The 22,840-nt window shown below is 45.0% G+C and overlaps 1 protein-coding gene across 1 annotated transcript in view; it reads left to right on the plus strand.

Moving 5' to 3' along the window:
- Window positions 1–22,840, plus strand: part of KCNQ5 (potassium voltage-gated channel subfamily Q member 5) — a 576,674-nt gene that overhangs the window by 492,959 nt on the left and 60,875 nt on the right. The window contains exons 8-9 of the mRNA XM_022590395.3: window positions 1,505–1,599; window positions 21,527–21,747. Coding sequence (XP_022446103.2) covers window positions 1,505–1,599; window positions 21,527–21,747 — 316 coding nt within the window. The remainder of the gene's footprint in view (window positions 1–1,504; window positions 1,600–21,526; window positions 21,748–22,840) is intronic.

Here is a 22,840-nt window from a genome sequence, read left to right on the forward strand (position 1 = left end):
CAACATGGGGATTATAGCCAATATAACTGTAAATGGAGTATAACCTTTAAAAATTGTGAATCACTTTATTGTATACCTGTAACTTATATTGTACACCAACTGTACTTCAATAAGTAAACAAGTAAGAAAATTCATGTTAAGATTTTAAAAACAGAGTAGTGCTGTTTTGAACATTATAGTACACATCTTTTGATGAGCTTGTGTAAGCATATTTGTTGAGTATACATGCAGGAGTGTGTAGCTGTATCATAGGGTATATATACTTCAGCTTTAATAGATACAGCCAAAGTTTTCCAAATTAATTATGTCAATTTTTAACTCTTTTTTCTGCACACGCATATTCAATGATATTGTCAGGAAAAGGAATATTATTAGGTCACTGTTTTCTTCATTGTAGATTTCAAAATCATGAATGATAGTAAGACAGCAGGGGCATGACCTGTTTATATGAAATAGTCACACAAAATAGAATGTTTTGATTTATGAATTATAATAAAAATGTTCCTCTCAGGAGAGTGGCATAAACACTTGGTCCCTAGAGATGTTTGCGGACCTATTGCAAAGGAAGAGATTCACCAAAATCTCAATGGAAAGTAAGTTCAGGCAACCTCTGAAATGGACAGTTCAGAGGGAAGCTGTTCCAACAACGGTCACTCAGCAAAGGACCGTGGAGGGATTCTAAGACCAAGAGCCAGGCAACCTGAGGTGGTGTCTCACCTCTGCCAGCCTTGTGTTAACCTCTTAATGTATCTGAGCCTTTAGTTTCTCTTCTACACAATAAGGGTCATAAGGGCCTTAATCCACACTGTGGGGATTACATGAAAACACTTTGTGTTATATATATATATCAGGTATAATTATATGAAGTACACAGAGCTTGTGTTTCGCATCAAAGAGCTACAAACGTGTTCTTAGACCCCAGCATTAAATTCTTACGTGCTTTCCAATCGTATTCCTGAGAATACGTTTCCCCACCCTGTTTTAGGCCTGCCTCTTATCTCCACCTTCATGGTTAGCCTTAGAAGTACCACATGGTTCAACCGCAGGGGATTTCACTACATCATTAACATGCCCTGGTGGTCATCAGTTTACTAGCTAATTTACTAGTCGCCTCATGGATTTCCAGGGTCCTTTGCCTCTATCTTACAAGTGGTGATTAAGGGCACACAGTGGCTCCCGGGATGCACAGTCAGTCCCACTCGGGTAGCTCACCTCCCACGTCTTTCCCTAACCAATCCCAAAACTCCTCTGTGTTATGCTTTGTGGTACTTCTGCTTCTGATGTGAGTTATTTTGAAAAGCAGTTCTGTGGATGTGGTGGAGCATATTTCACAGCCAGGCGAAAACACCCAAGCCTCTTCACCCTTCGGACATTTATCAGGGCTGAACATGGCAAGGAAAAGATGCTTAATCTGTATTAATTTACTAATCTCCCTTTTCATTGCATTCTCTCTCCTCCTCTCTTTTGTTTTTCTTTCTTATGTCCCTGCGTATGCCGCGTGCAGTGCGTTTGGCGTAGTTATGCAGCCGACGAGAAATCTGTCTCCATTGCAACCTGGAAGCCGCACCTGAAGGCCTTGCACACCTGCAGCCCCACCAAGTAGGTGTCAGTGTGACAGTCGGGGCTGTAGTCGCGTTTCCTTAAGTTTGTAAAGCAAACCACACATGCACACACACACACACACACACGCATGCACAGGTGTCGATTCGGGGCTTGTCTTATTCTCTGTTGCTCTTTGAAAGATTCAAAGCTGTTTGGTAAGAGCTCAGGTGCAAAACTAAATGGATTCTGTATCATTCCTCACCATCCACAGACTGGGCTTAAATATGAAAAGAATCTGAACTCTATAGAGATTTATTTTTACTATTTCATGCTTATTTTCTAATATGTCATTTCATAAAGCCCACCAGAATTCCTCAGGTAAGTGCCTTGGTTCTTGAAAAACAATGACTGTTTAAAACTCCCCGCCATCCCCTGACCCCAGGCAGGGCTGCTTGGGGAGCATCACGTCTGCACATTTAAGTCCCTCAAGGTCATTTCTCCTCGGCATCCCCTTACAGGATGGGCCTTTAGCTTTCACTTGCAGATCAAACCAACATCAGCAGCGAAAGGAGAGAAGGGGTGCAGTACAGTGAGGTGACAGGACCACTCAGAGTACAGCTTGGAATTAACATTCAAAATGTTAAAGAGATGTTACTTCCATTCACGTTTCATTGGCCGAAGCAGGTCACCCAGCCGTGCTTCAGCTCGGGGGGAGTTGGGGGGACCGGGAGGGAGGTGCAGCCCCCCTGTGCCTAGAGGGGAGGGGGCTGGAAAGGTCGTGCACAGGCCTGATGATTGCCGCAGCATCTTTAATTCCCAAACAGTCCTTAGTCCCAGAAGCCTGGACTCCAGTTCAGCTCGCAGACTAAACCGTAATCACCATTTAATGAAAGAAATCCTCAGTAAAACACGAAAAGCAAGTAAGCCAGGGGCGGCCCCCCGTGAGTCATCCTCTGGACTAGTAGTCGGTCCCCCGGGTTGTGCAGAGTTCTCAGACGGCTCAGCTGACTTCGTGCGTTTGAGCACCTGCTGTTTCCTTTAAGAGCCCATCAAGGCCTTAGTCCCAGTGGCTTCACGGGATTGCAGGCAGCTGACTAGTGTGACTCAGAGAAACCTCTTCTTACCAAAGTGCAAGAGAACCAGCCGGAGAGGCCCTCACGGCCGGTTCTCCGGAGCCGCCACCTCCAAGGAGGCCTGCGGGGCCATCGTGAACTCACGGGATCTGTCATTTTCCTTCCCTGCCCAGCCCTGGGCCTTGGCTTCCCATCCACAAGGCGAAGGACCAGAGCTGGCCAAGGTCAGTTCTGACCCTGTGGGACACACCTCCTAGAGGTCAGGGTCAAACCTGCGCCAGCACCTACGACAGAGATTCATTGACCCCAGGGTGTTAGAGCGGGTGCGGCCTAGTTACATGTGGATGAGAAGTCGCTTTCATTTAGAGCTTATAATGTAGGGAAATTCCCTTTTTGAGAATTAGACTCTAAGGTGTAGTATTTTAAAACAAAAAGGGAATATAACTCGTGTGCCATCTGTTCCTTGAGGGTATGAATCAAAAACGGGAACTGTATGGAAATTGTACGTCTCGTCTTTATGAAGGTTGCTAGGTAATGTGTAAAAAGGCTAGTGGGAAAAAAAAAACAAACAAAGAAAGTTCCCAAGTGACAGGAGAGCGTGGGCTATTATTTTATTATATGTGATTATTTGGCTTCCCACTTCCTGCAATTTTTGGATTAAAAGTCATCCTGCAGCCTGGAAAAACTATTCAATAATGAGTCAGATTCTCCCAGTGCATAAACTATTATTTTACTCCCGTAATTCTCTCTTTTCTCTGTTGTTTTCCCTGTTTCTACTGGGGACGGGGGTGGAGGAACGTGTATGCGGACACCTGCCTCCATCCTGTCCCTCTGTAGCTACCAGGCCTCTCCCTGCGCCCTGCTTAGCCTCTGGGTCTCGGCCTTGTTTACTGAGGAACACGGCTGTTTGCCCAGGCGTGACAAGCAGTGTCCCTGCACCTCTCCCTTCAGCCATAGTTTGCTGTTCCAAACCGCAGTGATTCTTAATCTTCGTTGTTCTTTGTTAAACCATTAAGAACATGGTGGTAATTATGGACTCTTTCCCAAGAAAAATATTCAACGCATAAAAAATCAAAACTCTGCCTACAAATTTTAATGTATTCACAAACTCCCTGAAGCCAAGTTCAGAACCTTTGCTCTGGAAGCAATCCCGCTTTAATCAAATGTGTAGGTTTGTGAGGAGAATAATTTACAGTGACTTAGAGGGTTCGTTTTACATTTATAACTAACTGGCTTAGCGAGTGCAGGGTGATACAGTAAGAAATAGACCAAAACTTCTTCCTTACATCGTGTATTTCCTATAACGTTCGGGGTTGAAGAACTTCTGAAGGGAAAGATCGTTCACTCATCCGTGCGTTCGTGCAGTCAGCGCTCATTGAGAACAGTCAGAGACGAAAATTTTCCCTCTGCCCTTCTGGGTTCTTCTCTCTGGTCTAAGAATTAAATTGACATGAGACAGATGAACAGGAGAAAATCAAACAAGAGTTTGATAACAGGTATACACGGGAGAATCCCAGGAAAACTGAGCAATTCCCCCAAATGGGCAAAACCCTCCCGTTAAACACCATCTTCAGCTAAAGACAAAGGAGGATGTTGCGGGTGCTAGTTTGGGACTCAGAGGGGAAAAGGGCAGTTCACACGGGGATGAGGAAGCTGGTGTTTCCTGGGCCAGAAGAGACAAGGGACGGAGTCCCTCCGATGGAGACACTCTCACCTCCAGGCCCTGCTGAGTCCCTACCACGCCTGGCCCGTATTCTTTACAGACCTCTCTGGTGACAGCTCTATTCAGGGGCAACAGGCACTTCATCTCAATTCTTTTAGGCAGTTAAGGGAGAGATAAGAAAAACTTCCTGAGACTTCTGTCTCTTAAAAATAATTAGCCTGAATTTATTCTCATGCCAAAGAGACACACTTTGGGGTGCCAGATTTTTGGGGTGCCACATTCTGCTCCCCTACAGCACCGACTGTGTGCACAGCACTGTTCCAGGCACAGGGAATGCAGCAGTGGAGGAGAAAAACCAACAGAGTCCCGGGCCTCGGGGAGCGTATATTCAAGATATAATAGGAAGAGACAGTAAAAATAAATAAGCAAAATATATAATAGAATAGATGATGGTAAGTGCTAAAGAGAAGAGTAAAGTAGGGAAGGAATTGGGGGAGCGTTCGGGGCTGCAATTTTAAACAGCTGGTCAGGGAAGAGATTGTATTACCAAAAGCAGCAGCAGCATCATTGACATTATCAGTAAAAACACCCACCCGTGCTCTCGTCCCCCCAGTTTAGAGATACAGTGGGGTGCACTGACTGCACGTGCTCATCCCAGGGAATAGGGTGGTGTGACAGCCGTGCGGGGTGCGAGAGGCCATGCTGCTCAGACCTGCTGGACACTCTCCTTTCTGGTCCAGTTCGTCTCTCACGTGCACTTTGGAGGTCTTAGCAGTTGCTATTTCCAAGTTTTGTTTTAACAACAGAAGGATTTAGAGAAGGAACTCACTTCTTGATTTTCATATCAAAGGGAGTGAAGGCTATGCAGGGGTGAAGCACAGGTAAATGTGCTATTCTGGGAAATGAGTCAGATCGTCTGTGAAGCTTCAGGGAGTCGTCAGGCTCCTAGGGTGCCACGTGGTACCTTAGGGTTAGAATTCAGAGATTACCAACTCCAGCGCCTTCAGTTTATTCATAAGAGCACCGAGACCCACAAGAAAGCAAGACTCCCGCCCAAGGACACAGCGCATTTGCCAAGAGCGGGGACCCCATGCCATGTTGCGTAGACCCGAACGTGCCCAAGTGGCTTATTAGACAGACCACCCAACACTGAGCTAGGTTGTCTGTGTGCCTGATGTCCTGCAAGGGCATTCATACTTTGTACAGCACAAAAACAAAATCTGCCCCAACAAGTGACGGAGACACAAGACCACGGTCACAGATGAACTAACCCAGATTGAGTCTACCTGAACCACAGGGACTCCAGCTTCAGCACAACCCGCACCGCCCTTCTAACGGTCTCTGCTGATGCCGGTTAGACCAGAACCACTTTGCCTAAACCATGGATAACTTAGGCTGGTGAAGAGTCTATAGTTTTGGGTCACATGCGGGCAGTATTGGTGCTGTGCTGTCTCGGGTCTGTACCACCAAGGCTATATGTCAGAAAGTTGGGTACGTTCATGATAAAGTGTCTTGCTTGTATGGCTCTTGCTCAGAAAGGATTAATTAAGGTACTTCATTCCCCAGTCTCCAATTTGGTCATTATCAAGCGCTATAAAATGTATTCACCATTTATCGTCATTTTTCTTCTGTCTGCACGCACCTGGAGGAAAGAACAAGGGGAAGCATCAAGCAGGTTTGTGATTTCTGTTCTGCTTCATGTTTGTTGATAAATCTGATGCCTAACAGATGTTTTAACTGCGTATCGTGTGAGCAAAATCAACAAATACGAGGTGGTTAAAAGGGACCTTTCACAAGATTGCCTGCAAAGGTTGCTGTTTTGTTGATTTTTTTCCCCCCTTGGGAGCATAAGTGTCTTTCCCTAACTCACTCACTGCTTTTTACAATCTGCAGAGCATGGGATGTTTGGGGTAAACATAATAATTATGGTCTTTGGTTGTTCCTTGCTACTGTTTTCCCAGACAGAAGTCTTACCCAAGTATTCAAATCCCATGAAGCAGGATAAGATATACTCCCCTTCACCAGGGTCCTTCTTTTACAGTGAGAAACAGTATGGTATGGGGAGGGGGTAGGAGTGAGGGACAAAATGAACACTGTGTCCAGGAGGTAAGAACACTCTCTGTGCAACATCTCCCGCTCATTCAGAGCTGAGGTCTACTCAGGTGATCTGATCCAAACGAATAGTCTCCCTTCCTTTAGGAAGAAGGTAATCCTCCTGGACACTTCACCAGATCAGCTACACTGTATGGTCATTCTTTCGTGCCTTAGAAGGAAATAAATGCTGTATCAGACTGAATAGCAGAAAACTAGACCCAGAGGGAAAAGGAGCTGAAAGAGAACATTTTAATCTGGGTTCCTGAGTGCCAGGGAAGGTCTGGGTTTGGGAGCAGAGCCCTGGAGGACAGAACAGGCGGGTCCCAGCACAGGTGGGGTGACGGGGGACAGAGGCAGAACCAGCAGGGAGTCCCAGACACCTGGAATTCCTCTCCACAAGGGACACAAGGCTTTTCTTGTCATTGACACCCGTTCTAGTAATGCGGAAACACAGGCAACCCCTGGCCAGCCCTGGGCAGGGGTTGTTCCTTTAGCTCGGTACTGATATACTAATGATACATTTCTTCATGTCCTGAAATCAGTTTTGAGAGTTCTCTTGAGGTGATGAGTCTCTGGGTCATCCATTTTTGCATTATCTCAGTTAACACTTAAAACGCGTATGAACCGAAACATAAACGCATTCGTTTATGATGGGAGGCGGGCATGGTCAGATGTACCCACTCCTCCAGGGTAGGGAAGCCTACACAGGGGGTGGTGCTAGAGACCCTTCTCTTACGTGGCAGATAGAGAGCAGAAGGCATGGGCTATTCCTGGGTGGTATTTCCAGAAAGTTTTAATAGCTTGAAGAGTTGCTCTTCTCCATTTTAGAGAGATTTGTGCCCAAAGAGAGGTTCTGGGCATTAGACCCTGGAAGAGGCAGGCTGAATAGCCCTGATTCTCTGGTCCTCCTTTGTGTAGACTCCACGCAAACCCCACCCTCCTTCTGTGTGGAAACTACTCAAAGAAAGTTCAACAAAATAAATGATAGCCATTATAAGCTGTTTTAGTCTCTTTGGGGACATTTGAAGTCTTCCTTGTCTTGGGAGCTATCCATTTACAGACTATCTCAAAGAGGAACCTATCAATTTACAGTTAATGTTAAAAAAATAAATAAAAAAAAAAAGAGGAACCTATCTCCAAGTCCTAAGGGCAGAGACCCTCTTTGGCAGGGACTCTGCAGCTACCTGAGAATCAGGTCACCTGTCTCGGTTTCATCCTCCAGAGGGGACATTTGCAAGTCGTGTTGAGGTGTTTGCTTCAGCACAGCCTCCATGGCGGCGCTGCGTGAGGGGCCACCTTGGGCTGGCGGTGATGCTGCACTTCTTCCAAGGTCACCAAAGCAGAGAGCACAGGCAGAACCCAGGTGGTCTAGCTGCCGCCCCTCGGGCCAAACACGAACCAAAAAGACTACAACCAAACGTTTTAAATGTCACGATGTTAAAATCTGTTCTGCATGCTTGGGACTGAGGCTGTCAAAGATCACTCCCCTGTCGGCAGGTATACATGGAATATACATGGAACCACTGAGCTGCGCTATTGACTCAGAGAATCACACAGAGATTTCTGGCTTCTCTGTGGTCATTGGACATTTGGCAGAAATCACCACGAACACACCGTGTGTTCGTGCGTGGCACGCGTGCCTTACTTCACGCTTCACCCACACACACTCGGGTCTGCTGCCTTCTGGTTACGCATCACGTCACCGTGTGTGAAGCTATGACAGGGCATGTGCTCAATAAATACCCCTTGGATGGAGTAATAAAATGCCCCTGACCTCCAGTACTTTATGCGAAGAGAGATAAAGAGGAGGAATATAAAAAGAGAGAAAATGAAAAATTAAAAACATGTCAATAATCTGAAGGAAATAAGCTGCAGCCCCGCTTGAATGTTACCTTTTCTTCCCCCCTGCTGTGGCCCTGAAATGAACAAGACTGCCTAATGGATGCAGTATGTTGTAACAACAATAGCAACATCTCAGGAAATAACAAAGTTGCCGGCACTCCAGCGAATCTGCTCAAAGGAAGTTCATCCTAATGAGAATTCCCCCTTGGAAGAAGCAGCTCTGGGTCCAGAATATTGCCGGTGGGTGCTGGACCCAAGTTCAGATGGACTGACCAGCACAGTCCAAGTGCAGAGCCTTTACTGCTTGGGCCAAGGCTGTATTGATGTGATTCAGATAGACCAGCGTAGATGTGCTGCAGCCAACTCTGTTGTCCTCCAGAGCCTGGAATCTCCTAAATACTTCCTCGGGAGGTGGCGCTGGGGGGGGGGGGGGCGCGGCGGGGAGCCGGTTTCTCTGTTCTGAGAGCTTGGAGGGTCCCAGATGTAGAAGAGTCTAATACAGGGCCAGTGCCCCTCTGGCACTGGCGCCCTCTGACTGAGGGGCCAGGATTGTAGATCAGGCCTCTCTCTGCAGGATGGAGTGAGCACTGCACACGCTCACGTACACCCCTGGGGTACTGGGTTCCCTGCTTCGGGACATTCTTGTTAGATTTTGTCTTTCTACACTGAGGTTAGGATATGTTTTCTAAAAATTCATGTACAGCATCTTGGGCTAAGGAAAGACACGCAGCGTCAAGCTGGTTACATGTTGTTTGTGACAGATGCAAAATTTTTCTTTAAAAATGCAACTCGTCAGGGAATTCCCTGGAGGTCCAGTGGTTAGGACTTCCACTGCAGGGGCATGGATTCAATCCCTGGTCATGGAGCTAAGATCCCGAATGCCACGCAGTGCAGCCAAAAAAGAAAAAAATCCAACTCATCAGTCTCCAAAAGAGCTCTTAAAGTTCCAAAAGAGTGAACATCGGTACAGGGTCAGGTGTGAATCCCCGTTCGTCTCAACTGAGGCCACTTTGTTCCTCAGCTGAAGCCGTAAACACAGCTTCTTGGGCATCATTTCACCATTCACTTGTTTCCCTCTATCTTCCCACTAAAACAGTTCTAATCTCATATGTGGTGGTAAATGGTGTCTATTGATTTATTTTAATTAATCATTCCATTAAGTAATTTTTCCAACTCATTTTTTAAGCTAGATGGTTCTCTGTTTGGGTATAAATTGTCACTTTCTGAGAAGAGAATCACCTGTAAACCCATCCAGCTGGATTCAGCCGGTATCCTCACCTTTTTCTCTTCCTCCTTGACAAGGTTGATTAGGTTGTTAGTCATCACGCTGGTACGAGAAAGCTTTTACTTCTTCCTACCTGTTAAGTTTTTATTGCTACAGGTATAGATCATACATCAGAGATTTGGGGATTATCTGTAAATCTCATTGCTTCTGCTTTACTCTGTCTCCTTAATCAACACTTGGTGGCTATGTGCCTGCTTTGTAGTTAAACTGCCTTAAGGCACTTTATGAGGCACTAAGAGAACCCTGCTGGACTTCCTAGTAGACTCTCTGAAGTTGCTTTAACAGGTACTTGTGAGGCTGTTACAAAGACGGGTATCTTAAAAGTTAAAGCATAAGTGATACTCTTTTATTACATTTCATCCTGTGCTGTGATCCACCAGGTGCTTTGCCGGAACTGCTCCTGTGTGCTTGCCTTTATTAGGTTCTGAGAAGTGTGAGTCTTGGGAGAGAATCTAGAACACTGATGGAAAACATTGTGTGCTCATATTTCTTCTGCATTTATTTTCCACTGTTTACATTTTCTTTCTTCTGTGTACAGGGAATGATCTACATGTGTTGTTAAACTAAGCTCAGTAAGACAAGACCGTTTTTCTTTTCTCAGTGTAGTCAGCTTGTATCCTTATTGGCAAAAGGCTAGGTTGTTTCAAAAACATTTTTTTTAAATGGTCTCTCCTTCTGTTCACCTTTATTGATAGAGGGAAAGGATTTAGTCTTTTAAAAACACACAGTAAGACTTAATACAAGAAAAATGCTTTTTTTCTTATATTCAACCTAGAATATTTTCTTCTGTCTTTTGGCACATGCATTCTTACAACTGGTTATGTATCTTAACTACAAGTGCAGGCTTCATACAAATCAAGAATTTTTTTAATTTCAAAGCAATTAATGTTATTTATTTCATTGATTCCTATAAGTATTTATCTTTAAAAGTTCTTGAATATTTTACTCCTCCATCATTTATACTATGTTGCATTGTTATTTACTACAAAGGTTGCTATATCCTAAAATATTTATATTCTTATTTTCATGTGAAACAGATGCTAAGACATAGACTACCATCGTTTGGAATGCCTATGTCAAATCTGATTATTTCTACTTAACCATTAAGAGCACTGGATCTGTTTTGAGCAGCACAATTAAACTACACAGTTTGTCCTTAGTGTTTAACTAGTCCTTGTACTAACATATGAGAAACAATGAAGCCAAATGGCTTTGTTTTTCAAGAAAGACCACAAACCCCTGAGCACTTTCCTGGTGGTGACCACCTAGTAACTGCTGCTGTGTCTCCTCACTCCTAGTAAGGTCTGTAGTCATAAGCAGAAGCTCTTCAGAATACACACCTCATGGAAGCAGAGGTACCAGCATCCCGGCTACTGACATGAGATCTGAGAATGCCAACTAACCTCAGGTGCATGACCAGGTTACTCTGCCACCCTACTGAGCCCTGCTCAGACTCACTCTTCTAAGGACTCTTGAATGAGGTTTCCAACCCGCTCGTAATTCCCCTGCTGCCTGTTGCCTGCTTGGACCCTCTCAGCCCTGGGGACAAACAGGCAGGTCCGCGCAGCGCCTCCTGGTGGTGGGACGATGCAGCGCTGTGCACGCACTGGGTTGTCCTGGTTCCATAGGCATATTGTGCCAGAGGCGAGAATTTGTAGGATGCTAATCCTGTGAAGGGGTAAAGCCCTAATTAAGCGTACCAGTAACTCCAGGGTTCTGAGTCCGAGAGGATTCCCATGGGGATGCCATGATGCCGCCCAGTCCCTGGCAGGGATCATCCAGTGGTCGGCTGCTTCCCAGCCATTTGAACTTGACAAGGGGCTGCACACCATCAATGACCACAGCAACGTTTTGGTTACTTTCTCCAAAGAGAGACCTCTTTGTTGTCTCTTGGGGATAATCTTTGGCAATCTACCTAAAAACACTGTTACGTAAACCTTCCTCAAAAATCATGTTCATAGGTATCACCAAAAAAAGCCAAAAAATAATGAAAAGTTCAGTGGACTGGTGAAGAGTCTATATTTGTAATCAATGTGTGTTTTCAGTAACAACCACCTAATCCATTTAATAGTCATCTAATCAAGATACTCTGTTGATTTCCAAAGGGGAAGCGAACTAGAAACATAAATGAAAGTGACTTTTTTGTAGGAGGACACAAGAACAGATCTTTGCCTGTTTGGCTTTCCTTTCCTTGGAAAAGGAAATTTTGTTTGGCTAAAAAGTTCTGGATTAGGATGTTATTCTTAACTGTCATACAATTATGTCAGAACAAAGACTGAAAACATTACATCTTTTTTTTTTCTAATTTAGTGTGTACTATGTTGAGTTCACTTTAAAATAGTTCTAGAGAATTTTTTTAACATTAGACATTGGCAAACATTCATGTACTTTAGAAGGACAAAAGGGGAAGAGGCACCTGGAACTCATTTATATCAACTTAAGTGCCTTAAATTGTACTAATATTCAGAAAATAATATTATTTCCACTTTCCATTAATTCTTAAAGACAATATTAAATGTTTTATAGGGGCAATTTTTAAAAATATTCTTATAGGAGCAATTGTTTTTAAATATTTTGTTACTGTAAATAAACCATGGTGGATTTAATGCTGATACCTATTTTAGATTTTTTTAACTTTTTTAGCAATGGAAATTTTTAAAAGAGCGAAAACTAAATCTCACGTTAAATGGTTTTATGACGTTTTTATCAGTTTCCTCTTCATTCAGTTGGCAAAGGAAAGAGAGATATCTTGAAAGCTTGAGAAGTAATTTGATATTAACCAAACCCAACCTTCTATAGTAATTAGCATCTGTTAGTTCCAGAAAAGGTAATGGATTAAAGTATAGTAAGAACACTTGTAATGGCAGCTCTGTTGACGAGCCATTCGTTATTCTAAATAAAGGTGCAGCGGTGTGTTCCTGAACCAGACCATCATAAATTTAAATAATGGAACAGATTGGCCGAAACTGAAAAGAGGTTTGACATTTTTACTATTAGAAAAACAAGCTTGAAAAGAGTAGACACTTTGAGCACCATCCCTTTGAGGATTTGTTTAGATGTTGTGAGTTTTGGATGACATGGAGAACCTAGCCTGGGAATAAGAAGATGCAGCATTATGATGTTATTATTGCTATTGCTGAGTGAATCCACCATGTAATCACACATTGGTCAAGTACAGAGAAAGCCTTGCCTGATGGGATTGTCTTAAGAGCCCTGAACTGCTGACTCCCGTGTCAACCCGCCTGCCTGCTCTCTGCATGTGCCTTCAGTCCGGCCGCTCAGCTGTGTCTGCCCTTCGGATCGGAGCTGTCAGCTGCATGGCAAGAGTGTTTATGTCATTACCAGGACCTGCTGACCAGCACAGTTCATTTTTTGATGTGTTTTCACGTAAACACACACACACGTGGTGTCTTTTTAGAACATCATTTGTTAAGCAACTAGGCATGGAAGAGTCAGCGTTACTGTTCTTGTTACCTACACAGCACAGATCCACTCAACACATCTGCTGTTTGCACACTGCAGTTGGGGACAGTGGACGTGGCGGAAAGTGGAAGAGAAAGGGCCTCCACTTGGTCTCGGATAATCCGTATCTGTGAGAATGCTGCCTCCATGTCCCACAAAGGCTGCAGCCAGACTGTGGGCCTCAGACCCTTCCTGTCCACCGCTTCAGGCCTGGAGAACCCTGGGCCCCTCACTCTGTAGCAGCATCACTATTTTTTTGGCATAAAAATGGAAATGGATTTTTTAATATTTTTGTTGGAGTAGAGTTGATTTACGATATTGTGTTAGTTTCAGGTGTACAGCAAAGTGAATTAGTTATACCTATACATATATCCACTCTTTTAGATTCTTTTCCTATATAGGTTATTACAGAGTATTGAGTAGAGTTCCCTGTGCTGTACAGTAGGTTCTTATTAGCTGTCTATTTCATGTATAGTGTTGTGGTCCGAGCACGGGTTGGAAAAAGAATTTCCAGACATGAGGTATTTTAGAAGAGAGTGAGTTTATTGAGAACAAACAGCAGAGATGGTGAGGGGCGCTGTGAATCCAGTGGGCCCACTTCCTGAGAGACCAGGGAGAGCCGACCCCCTTTGTGGGCTAGTAGCCAACCTTTATAGCCTCAAGACAAAGAAAATTCCTGCTGGCAGGATGGCATTAGGTGACTGGTCAGGAGGATACAAGGTTACTACATGGGGAATATTTTGCCTAGTATGGAGTCGGGGTGGGGTGGGTGCTGTCCAGTTTAGATTAGGAGAGACCATGGCAACAGTTGCTATGGGGGCTCGGTTAATTCCGGAGTTTTTGTCCTGTGTCCTTGATGTAGGGCTCTACATTCCCCCCTCTTTTTATTTGTGGGCCAGATCTTTGGCCCCTTAACACCCTGCTCATGAGTAATCTGCCTATCCCCATCTCGGGCCATGGGAGCCCAGGTCACTGGGGAAAGGGGCGATGGCCGTTCCTAGCTTCTTCCTGCTGGCCGGGGCGCCATGGGGCCCTGAGGCCCAGTGCCCGCTCTCTGTCAGGGTGTATTTACGGAGGGAGATGAGAGTCCGTGGAATGATAAGGCGGCTTGTTCCAACGTAGTCCTTGTGCCAGCTGGCTGGTATCCTTGTTGTAGCACCGTCTGGAATTGAATCTTTTGAACCTGTCGGGAGACGAACTTAGATAATGTGTTAATAATACAGGGGCCAAGCAACAAAACAGAGGCTATCAGGATTAATGGTCCCAACAAGGGCAATAGCCACGTCCATATCTGGATCCCCAGAGAGGAGAGGAGGAGGCTGGAAAGCCAGCTGGGGCCCTGTCCTGCTCTCTCTTTTAAATCTTCTATTAATTTGATGTTTTTCTTTAGAATCTGAAGGTCCTCTTCAGCCTGGCTGGAGGTATTAATATAGAAGCAGCCTGTCTCGTTTAGTAGGGCACAGACACCCCCCGGCCTCAGCTGTTATAACACTAAGGGCCCTCCTGTTTTGTAAAACCCCCTCGGCCAGAGAGCCTGGGGCTGACTGCTGTTCCTTAGTACCTCAGCCTTCCAAGGTTCCTGGACCGTGATGGTGAGATGGAGAACACTCCTCTCTAAGAGGGGTATGCCTGCAAACCAGGAGAGCCCTCTAAAGATGCTACATATTATTTCGGGCTGATCAAGAATTGGATTATCATAAGCATTCCCCTCCCCCCCAATCCGTGGCTCGTTTTTGTCTCTCTGGGACAGGTCTTAAGGCCTCCTCGAGGAAGGACCCAAGTTGGGAGCCCCTCCTGAGGAAGCTAAATCCTTTGTAGTCATAATGGTCGCCTCTGGGACCACAGCAGTCATTGTGCAGGGGCCCCTCCAAAGTGTGGGAAGACCCAGATAGACCCCGTTACTGCATAGAGATGAAAATCCGGTGCCCCTCAAGGATACCCCCGTGTGGGTCCCCAGAGCCAGGCCCTGACCTTTTGGGAGTTTTCCTCTGGAAATAGACTGGGGTCCCACGGCCTAGGATTAGATTGGGAAGGCCAAACTCCAAGGAAGTAATCATCTATACATAAAGGGGAGAATCCGGGCTCTGAATGATTATGAGTGTGACCGGGGGATTGGCATAACAAACTCCTGAATGTTAGTTGAATTATGTTATATTTTGGAGGAGAGTCTTGTCGGGAGGTTAAACTAAGTAAGCGTCTGGTGGTCACACCAATCCCCACATATTTAGTTCCCAATGCCAAGCTATTTATGGGGATATGGTCTTCATTAATATATTTCTTAGTCGCATTTTTCCTTGAATTTCCCCAACATAAAGTGAAATTACCTTCATGCAATACATCATATTCATCCTCCTCTGACCAGGGACCCCACTCCAGGCTAGTCTGATTAAAATTGAGGGTATAGTTACAAAGAAAGCCATTTAGCCAGCCCAAAACGGGTCCCCATCCATCCAGCTTGCAGACAGTCCTTTAAATTATGTCTTTTCCAGTATGCATAATCCCCTGATTGTAGGTCTGGGGCATCTGATCTTCATCCGAAAATAGATTACTGAGATAAGCTTTAGAAACAAACTAGAGTGTCCTTTAATAATTCAATTAAACTTTTTAGCAATATAACATAACATCAAGGAACTATCTGGGAAGTGAGTCTCGGTAACACAGACCTTAATTAACAAAACTAGAATTTAATATTCAGTGAAACGTAATTTTTTTTTCTCACTGTGAGGGCATTAACCCTGCAGCCAGGGAAGGCTTTACCCCATCAAATGAAAAACGAGGTTTGTCAGGGAGCTGGAAAAAGCCAAGCAGCCCTCTTGGATTTTCCATAGCCCTGACTGATTGACAGCTATTGTTTACCCATTTTAAATTCCCTGATTTAGGAATAGACTGTTGCCATGTTTTAAGGACATCAGGATGGCAAAAGTCTGGCAGTGAGGGGTTGACTTTTGTAGAAGCAGAATGAACTTTATCTATGTGTGCCAAGATCTTCATAGATCATTTTGAAATAATATTTATTTACCAAAGTAACAAAAGATTTTAAAAGTAAATACAAATTGCTTAAAGGCAAAGAAATTTACATAGTCTGTTATTAAAAGCAACACTCCAAGAAAACTTTGTTCTCTACACAGAGAGAGAACGATATTTCAGCCTGGTCTCACTAAGCTTGGCCTGATGATTTATATAACTGTAATTGATCATATAGGCTTTCTGCATGCAGAAATTTTTATAAGGAGTCTCAGACTGAACTTTTAAAAGACCTCTCAGGGCTAGGAAATTTACACCAAGGGCCTGTCACAGATTTCGCTTACCAGATCTAGGTGAATTCCTCCCTTTTCAAGGTTCCCAAAATACCTTGAGATTTCTGTACCTGTTAGTGAGGTAGCATTCCTAATTTATCTGATAAAGCTCCTGGGAACCTAAGAGTTTCCCATCTCTGGAGGAAGCAGACAGAGGCAAGAGGTAAATGTTTCTATTTTGCTCACAAAGGTATAATTCACCAAATTACTATAAGTCAGAATTCGTTTGAGGGGTAGGTTTTCCTTACACCTGGAAAACACAGATGCAAACCAGTAACTTTTCCGATAGAATGCAAATTTTCTATAATTATAGAAGATTATAACCACATTTACCAGTTCATTCAGTCCTTGCTAATGAATCCTTTTTGTTAACAGCTTTATGAAGCCATCAGGTTTTTCATTAGAATTCTTCAGTTTCTGACCAAGTTTGGCATTATAGTCTGAAAGTCAGAAACTTGTATTTATTCAAAAGTCCTTTTTATAAATCTTCTTGAAGAGGAAGCATTTTTGCAAAGGCATTAGAGTGAAACTGTAAGTGTCTATAATGACAAAAGACTTATGAAGGCATGGTAAGAAGGCACGTTTAAAATCTGATCACAATAAAATTAACAAAGTAACTTGGTTACTGTTGTGGAACACAGCACTTAAGGAAGCAATAGTTATTTACTTAGCCAAGGTGACAATAAAAGATTTCAAAGGCAAGTACAGAACAGATCACTTAAGAGGTAAAGAAATTTAAAGTCTGTTATCAGAGGCAGTTCAACATTTTAAGAAAACTTGTCCTCTTAACAGAAAGAAAAGCCAAATTCAAGTTTTGCACCAGCTTACTTTTAAAATTCATTTACTTAATTAAATTCATTATAAACTTAGTCAGTCCTGACCATGCATAAAACTCTTTCCTCAGGGGCCACTTTTCACAAAACTTTCTATCACTTTCTGTATCTCTCACTTTATTTTTCCATTCAGGAGCAGTCAACTCTAAATTAGACCTACTTCCTTTTTTCTTAATAAAATGTAATTCCATTCCTCATACCTTTTTTTACTAAAAACATACATCCTACTTTCCTTAAGCAACCATGAACTGTCCTTTATGTCAGCACTCTGTAGATTGGTAAACATACATCCAAATAATAATTTTTTAAGAATGTGCTTTCTTATAGAAAATATCTCAGTGTGGCACCAAACACAATTTTTTAATAGTTCCAAACCTTTTGTTTCTCTGTAAAAGGAAGCCAATGTTCAGTAATTAATGTTTCAGTATCTTATTTTATTTGGAAATGGCCTAGTTATTTAATAAACTTCCTTTCACTTAATTTAGCACAACTCTAAATGTTTTAAGTTGTCGAATATCTGGAGAGATTATTCTTAAGTAGACATTTCTAAAACATAATTATTCCTAAAATGTTCACCCAAAACTCTTATCTCATTTGTATTTTCTTTTCTTAAAAGTTTCTTCACATTGGGCTTCCCTGGTGGCGCAGTGGTTGAGAGTCCACCTGCCAGTGCAGGGGACACGGGTTCGTGCCCCGGTCCGGGAAGATCCCACATGCCACGGAGTGGCTGGGCCCGTGAGCCATGGCCGCTGAGCCTGCGCATCCGGAGCCTGTGCTCCGCAATGGGAGAGGCCACAACAGTGAGAGGCCCACGTACTGCAAAAAAAAAAAAAAAAAAGTTTCTTCACATTGAGTTATTTTCATTGCTGACAAATTTGCAACAGATATAATAAGATCTTATTTAGTTTATATTAAACCTAGTCACAATAAAAGTATTATACTTAATGTTGATGGCTCAAGACATGTCTATATTAATTAGATCAACAAACAAAAACATTAACACCAGGTATTAATTTAATATTGACTATTTCCCAGTTCACGTGAACCTGAAATTTAGCTTAATTTTTCTTGTTTTAGAATTGTTTTATTTGTAAGTGCTTACTTTTCTCTTAAGCCAATTAAATGGAGCTCATTTACAAATTAACCTCAGCAATATTATCCAAAGACACAGACACATACTGAGACATAAACATATATCCAGGCCGTCAGAGATCTCATAGTTTCCACTTGAGATTTAAAATGTCTCTTTTTTTTTTTTTAACCCTTGGCTTGAAGTTCTACTAATTAACCCAAGGCTGAAGTCTCAGGCAAAGTGGGCTGTGTTTGTAGCTCAAGGACATGATAAGAGTTAACTTCTGACTTTTTCCTAGGCATATTTTTGTTCTCTCAGGGTCAGGATTCTGAAAAAACTATTTCAACAGACTAGCTTTTCTAACTGCACATGCAAAAAGAAACCCCTTTTGCAATCTCAAAAAATTTTTATCTTAACCAGTTTTCTCTGGAGTCTAAAGAATATTGTGGCCATCCTGACTGAAGGAACCTAACTTGTTTTGAATTTGGGAAATGTCAGCGATGGGAAAGGGAACATGGACTCTAATAGTGCCCATGTCTCCATTTGCTACTTCCTGGCATTGGGCAGGCCTGGATCTTGTGTGGGGAGGGGAGAGGGGCTTTCGCCCTGATAAGGGGGTGGCTGATGGGGAGCTGTGGGTTGAGATGGAGTCGGGGGCTGAAGCAGGGGGTTCATGGGGTGGGGGACAGGAGAGGTCGAGTAGAGGGTCATCTAAGAGATCTGCTGGAGAGGGAGACAGGGGGGGCCGGGGGGATAAGGCGGCAACAGAAAGACACATGCGGCATGAGTCCCTCGGCTCCGGATGCTGACTACAGGCCATAAAGGTCTGGACGTAAGGAACCTCTGAGTCCTCTCCTTGTTTCCGCCAAAAGAGATCAAGTTGGAGGATCGTGTTATAATTTAGTGTGCCGTTAGGAGGCCATTGTTCTCGGTCCCCCAGTTTATACTGGGGCCAAGCTATGTTACAAAAGAAAATGAGCCTCTTCTATTTGAGATTTTCAGGGTCAAATTTTTCCCGTTTCTGAGGATACAGCCGACGGGTGAGTCTGAGGGAGGCTCCCGACACATAGCAGAACCCATTCTTAGCCTGTACGCCGTAGAAAGGGGGTACTGAGAGTCACCAGCTGACAGAGAGGCGTCCCCTTTGTCCCGGTGATCTCTCCATGTGACTAAGGCACAAAATGGGCCGACTGTCCCAACAGTCGCGTCTGACCGTGAGAGGTGACCCCTGAGCGTGCGACTGAGGCACCATGCGACTCGGGCAGGGAAGAAAGAAAAGAGAGAGAAATTCCCGGGACCCACCGGGTGACTCACCGCTTGGCCATGCCCTGAAATGTGAAAAGCACTCCTGGGATGGCTCAGAGGCAACACTTAGGCTCCTGTAAGTCAATCTGGACGGAGAAAAAGGTGAAAGTGTAACAGAGAAGACAGGCTGAGGAATCGGCTTTGTAGTCCTGCCGGGAAGGCGGCGGCCAAGGGGAGGGGGCTCAGTGTTCTGCTTGAACCAATACGTGCCTCACGGTGCACGGAAGTTTTCTTGCTGGGGGCAGATGCGCTAACAGCCTGGTCTGTTCCCTGACCCCCCATATCCTTTCACGGGAGTCTTAAAGCGGCAAGCGCCCTAATGGCTTTTAAATGCCTGACCTGTGCCCGCATAATATCAATCGGCCTAGTCCGCAGTCAGGAGGAAGACAGAGGGACCCTCCCCCGTTCTGGGTGGCAGTTACTGGGGCAAAGCGAGCCGTGGAGCCTTCGGAACACACCAGGGTGTGGCCCTGGCCAGAGTTCCTCTGTTGCTTTCACGGAAGCTTGCCTGTTCACAGAGGGTCCCAAGAAATGAGGAGAGGAGGTGGGGGAGGAGATGGCCCCGTACAGGCCACCAAAATGTCGTGGTCCGAGCGCGGGTTGGAAGAAGAATGTCCAGACCTGAAGAATTTTAGAAAAGAGTGAGTTTATTGAGAACAAACAGCAGAGATGGTGAGGGGCGCTGCGAATCCCGCGGGCCCACTCCCTGAGAGACCAGGGAGAGCTGACCCCGTTTGTGGGCTAGTAGCCAACCTTTATAGCCTCAGGACAAAGAAAATTCCTGCTGGCAGGATGGCATTAGGTGATTGGTCAGGAGGATACAAGGTTACTACATGGTGATTATTTTGCCTAGTATGGAGCCAGGGGGCTGTCCAGTTTAGATTAGGAGAGACCGTGGCAACAGTTGCTATGGGCGCTCGGTTAATTCCGGCGTTTTTGTCCTGTGTCCTTGACGTAGGGCTCCACATATAGTAGTGTGTGTGTGTTAATATCCCAATTTATCCCTCCCCCCATGGCATCACTTTCTAATGAATAGCACTGTAGTTTATAAATGAACAAGAACACGAACAGACTGGGTCCACAAAGCTTCATACAGTTCATCTGATGCCCACAAAAGTCCCTCAGCTATGTTGCTATTTTTATCTCCAAGCTAGAGGCGAGGCCTCCAAATCCAGGTCTCTGATTGCAGTCTGCCCTTCCCGGCCCTTCACACCCGACCCGTGCTCAGGAGGGCCCGGAGGTGCACTCTGTGTTTTGCTGCCTTGTTAACACTTCCTTTATCAACCGACCTCAGTTCAGGCCTAGCTGGTGTCTGAGAACTGAACGTGAACAAATATAATTTACCAGGAGCTGCCACAGCAAATCAATAACCTGTCGAATATCAGGAAACTGCTGGTGAACACAGCATCTCATTCCATCAGTCAGTCATCTCGTTCATTATAAGCTGTGTTCGTTCTACCTTGTGTGGTTTTTGTCTCACCAGAATGAACGTGGTGTTAAGTGTTGTATGTTTAATATTGTCTGCAGTGCCGCCAGCCGCTCTGAGACTGCATGGATCCGGAAATCGTAATCTTGCCTGGAGTATAAAATGCATGCGATACATGTGCATGTGTAACTGTCATCCCCATTCTCCCGTACAAATGTTTTAGAAATTACAAAGAGATGTGCTCCCCCCCCCCCCGCAGAAAAAAACAAAACCTTTTTTTTTAGGTCTCAAAAGTTTAGGTTAAATCTAAAATCTGTTTCTAAGGCGAACACCAAACCAGTTCTCTGGGCTTTCCAGTGTCATTGTGCACAAACCGCTGTGCTTGGTCTCAGGCTTCGTTGAATCCAGGAAGGGTGTGCAAAACTGTGGAATGAGACGGACTTGAATGCAAACAGAGAGGTTCAATAAAGCTCAAATTTGCAATAAGGGAAAACTATCGCTGTGCCCCTACTTGCTAAGAACATTCTGTGTATTGAAGTACATGGCCGTATGCAGTTTCATCCGAGCATTTACCCACGTGGGTGGACGGCACTGCCCGAAACGCGCTAACGCTGCCCTGTGCTCCGCCCGCAGCCAGAAGCTCAGCTTCAAGGAGCGCGTACGCATGGCGAGCCCACGGGGCCAGAGCGTCAAGAGCAGGCAGGCCTCGCTGGGCGACAGGCGGTCCCCCAGCACGGACATCACCACCGAGGGCAGCCCCACCAAAGTGCAGAAGAGCTGGAGCTTCAACGACCGCACCCGCTTCCGGCCCTCGCTGCGGCTCAAGAGCTCCCAGCCCAAGCCGGTGGCAGATGGTAAGCCCCTCCCTTTTCTCCATAACCGTTTCACTGTATGCTCGAGATGATGAGTGGTTAATTCTCCTCGGCGCCAATCGCAGAGAGAAGGAGACAACCCCAGGGGAAGAACTGTTTGTTTGTTTTCTTGGAAATTTATTCCCTGCTTTGGGCGAGTGTACAGAAGTTTAATTTTGGAAGCAACTTTGACAGCTAAGTCTATGTTTCAGGGAAGTCAGACACAGTGTTGTTAATTCTTCACTCATATCTCCAGCATATCGTTCTCAGGCGAGGTGCGTATCAGGTCAACAGGACTGTGCTTCAGATGCACAGGACGTGTCTGACCTGCAAAGGCCCGAAGATGGCCAGGTGCTCAGGAACCTTGAGACACAGGGAGAAGGGGCCGGAGCCTTTCTGGACCCAGTGAGGATGCGGTTCCTTTTCTGCTAGGCTCTGTTCTCCCCTAAATCAGAGACCATTGCTCATCTCTGTTAGAGAGGTTCTCACTGAAAGTTCTTATCTAATGATAAGTGGAATTCAGGTTCTTCTCCTGAGAGGCATTAACCTATTTTATTTATCAGATTTTGTGGCAGAAGCTTACTTGCCAACACGTCTTATTGAGTGCCATATAATTTCAAGGTTTATGAAGTAAAACATTTTGTTTTTCATTTAAGATTAGCTTGGCTTTCCTTTTAAGAACGCCCCCCAGGATCTCTTATCCTGGGCAAAGAACCAAAGTCAAATCGCATCTTCCATTAACACGGAAAAGCCCGCAAAGGCCGTCAGCCCCGCTGTGCGCACTCCCGAGCAGAACCTGCATTCTCCCAGGCAGCGGGATAAAATTAACAACCCGGGCCCACAGTGACCTCAGGCTCCCTCGGCCCCCGGCCCTCCCAGCCCATTCAGAGCTCGTGGGGCCGCCCCCCACTCTCAGGGACGCCCCCGGAGTTCCCTCCTCACACTTCCCACCCTTCACACCCGGGAACGTCGGGCTCTCCCAGCAGCGCCCAGCGGCTGACCCAGCACAGGCCCTCCTGGTGGAGCTCGCAGCTGCCATCTGGGCTGCACACTTGACCCGCCAGGTGCCTTCCTCCTGCCGCTGTGCTAAGGTGGG

Source organism: Delphinapterus leucas, chromosome 12 (assembly GCF_059928025.1).
Source record: "Delphinapterus leucas isolate spDelLeu-1000000601 "Yukka" chromosome 12, BTC_Dleu_Yukka2, whole genome shotgun sequence".
Lineage (NCBI taxonomy): Eukaryota > Metazoa > Chordata > Mammalia > Artiodactyla > Monodontidae > Delphinapterus > Delphinapterus leucas.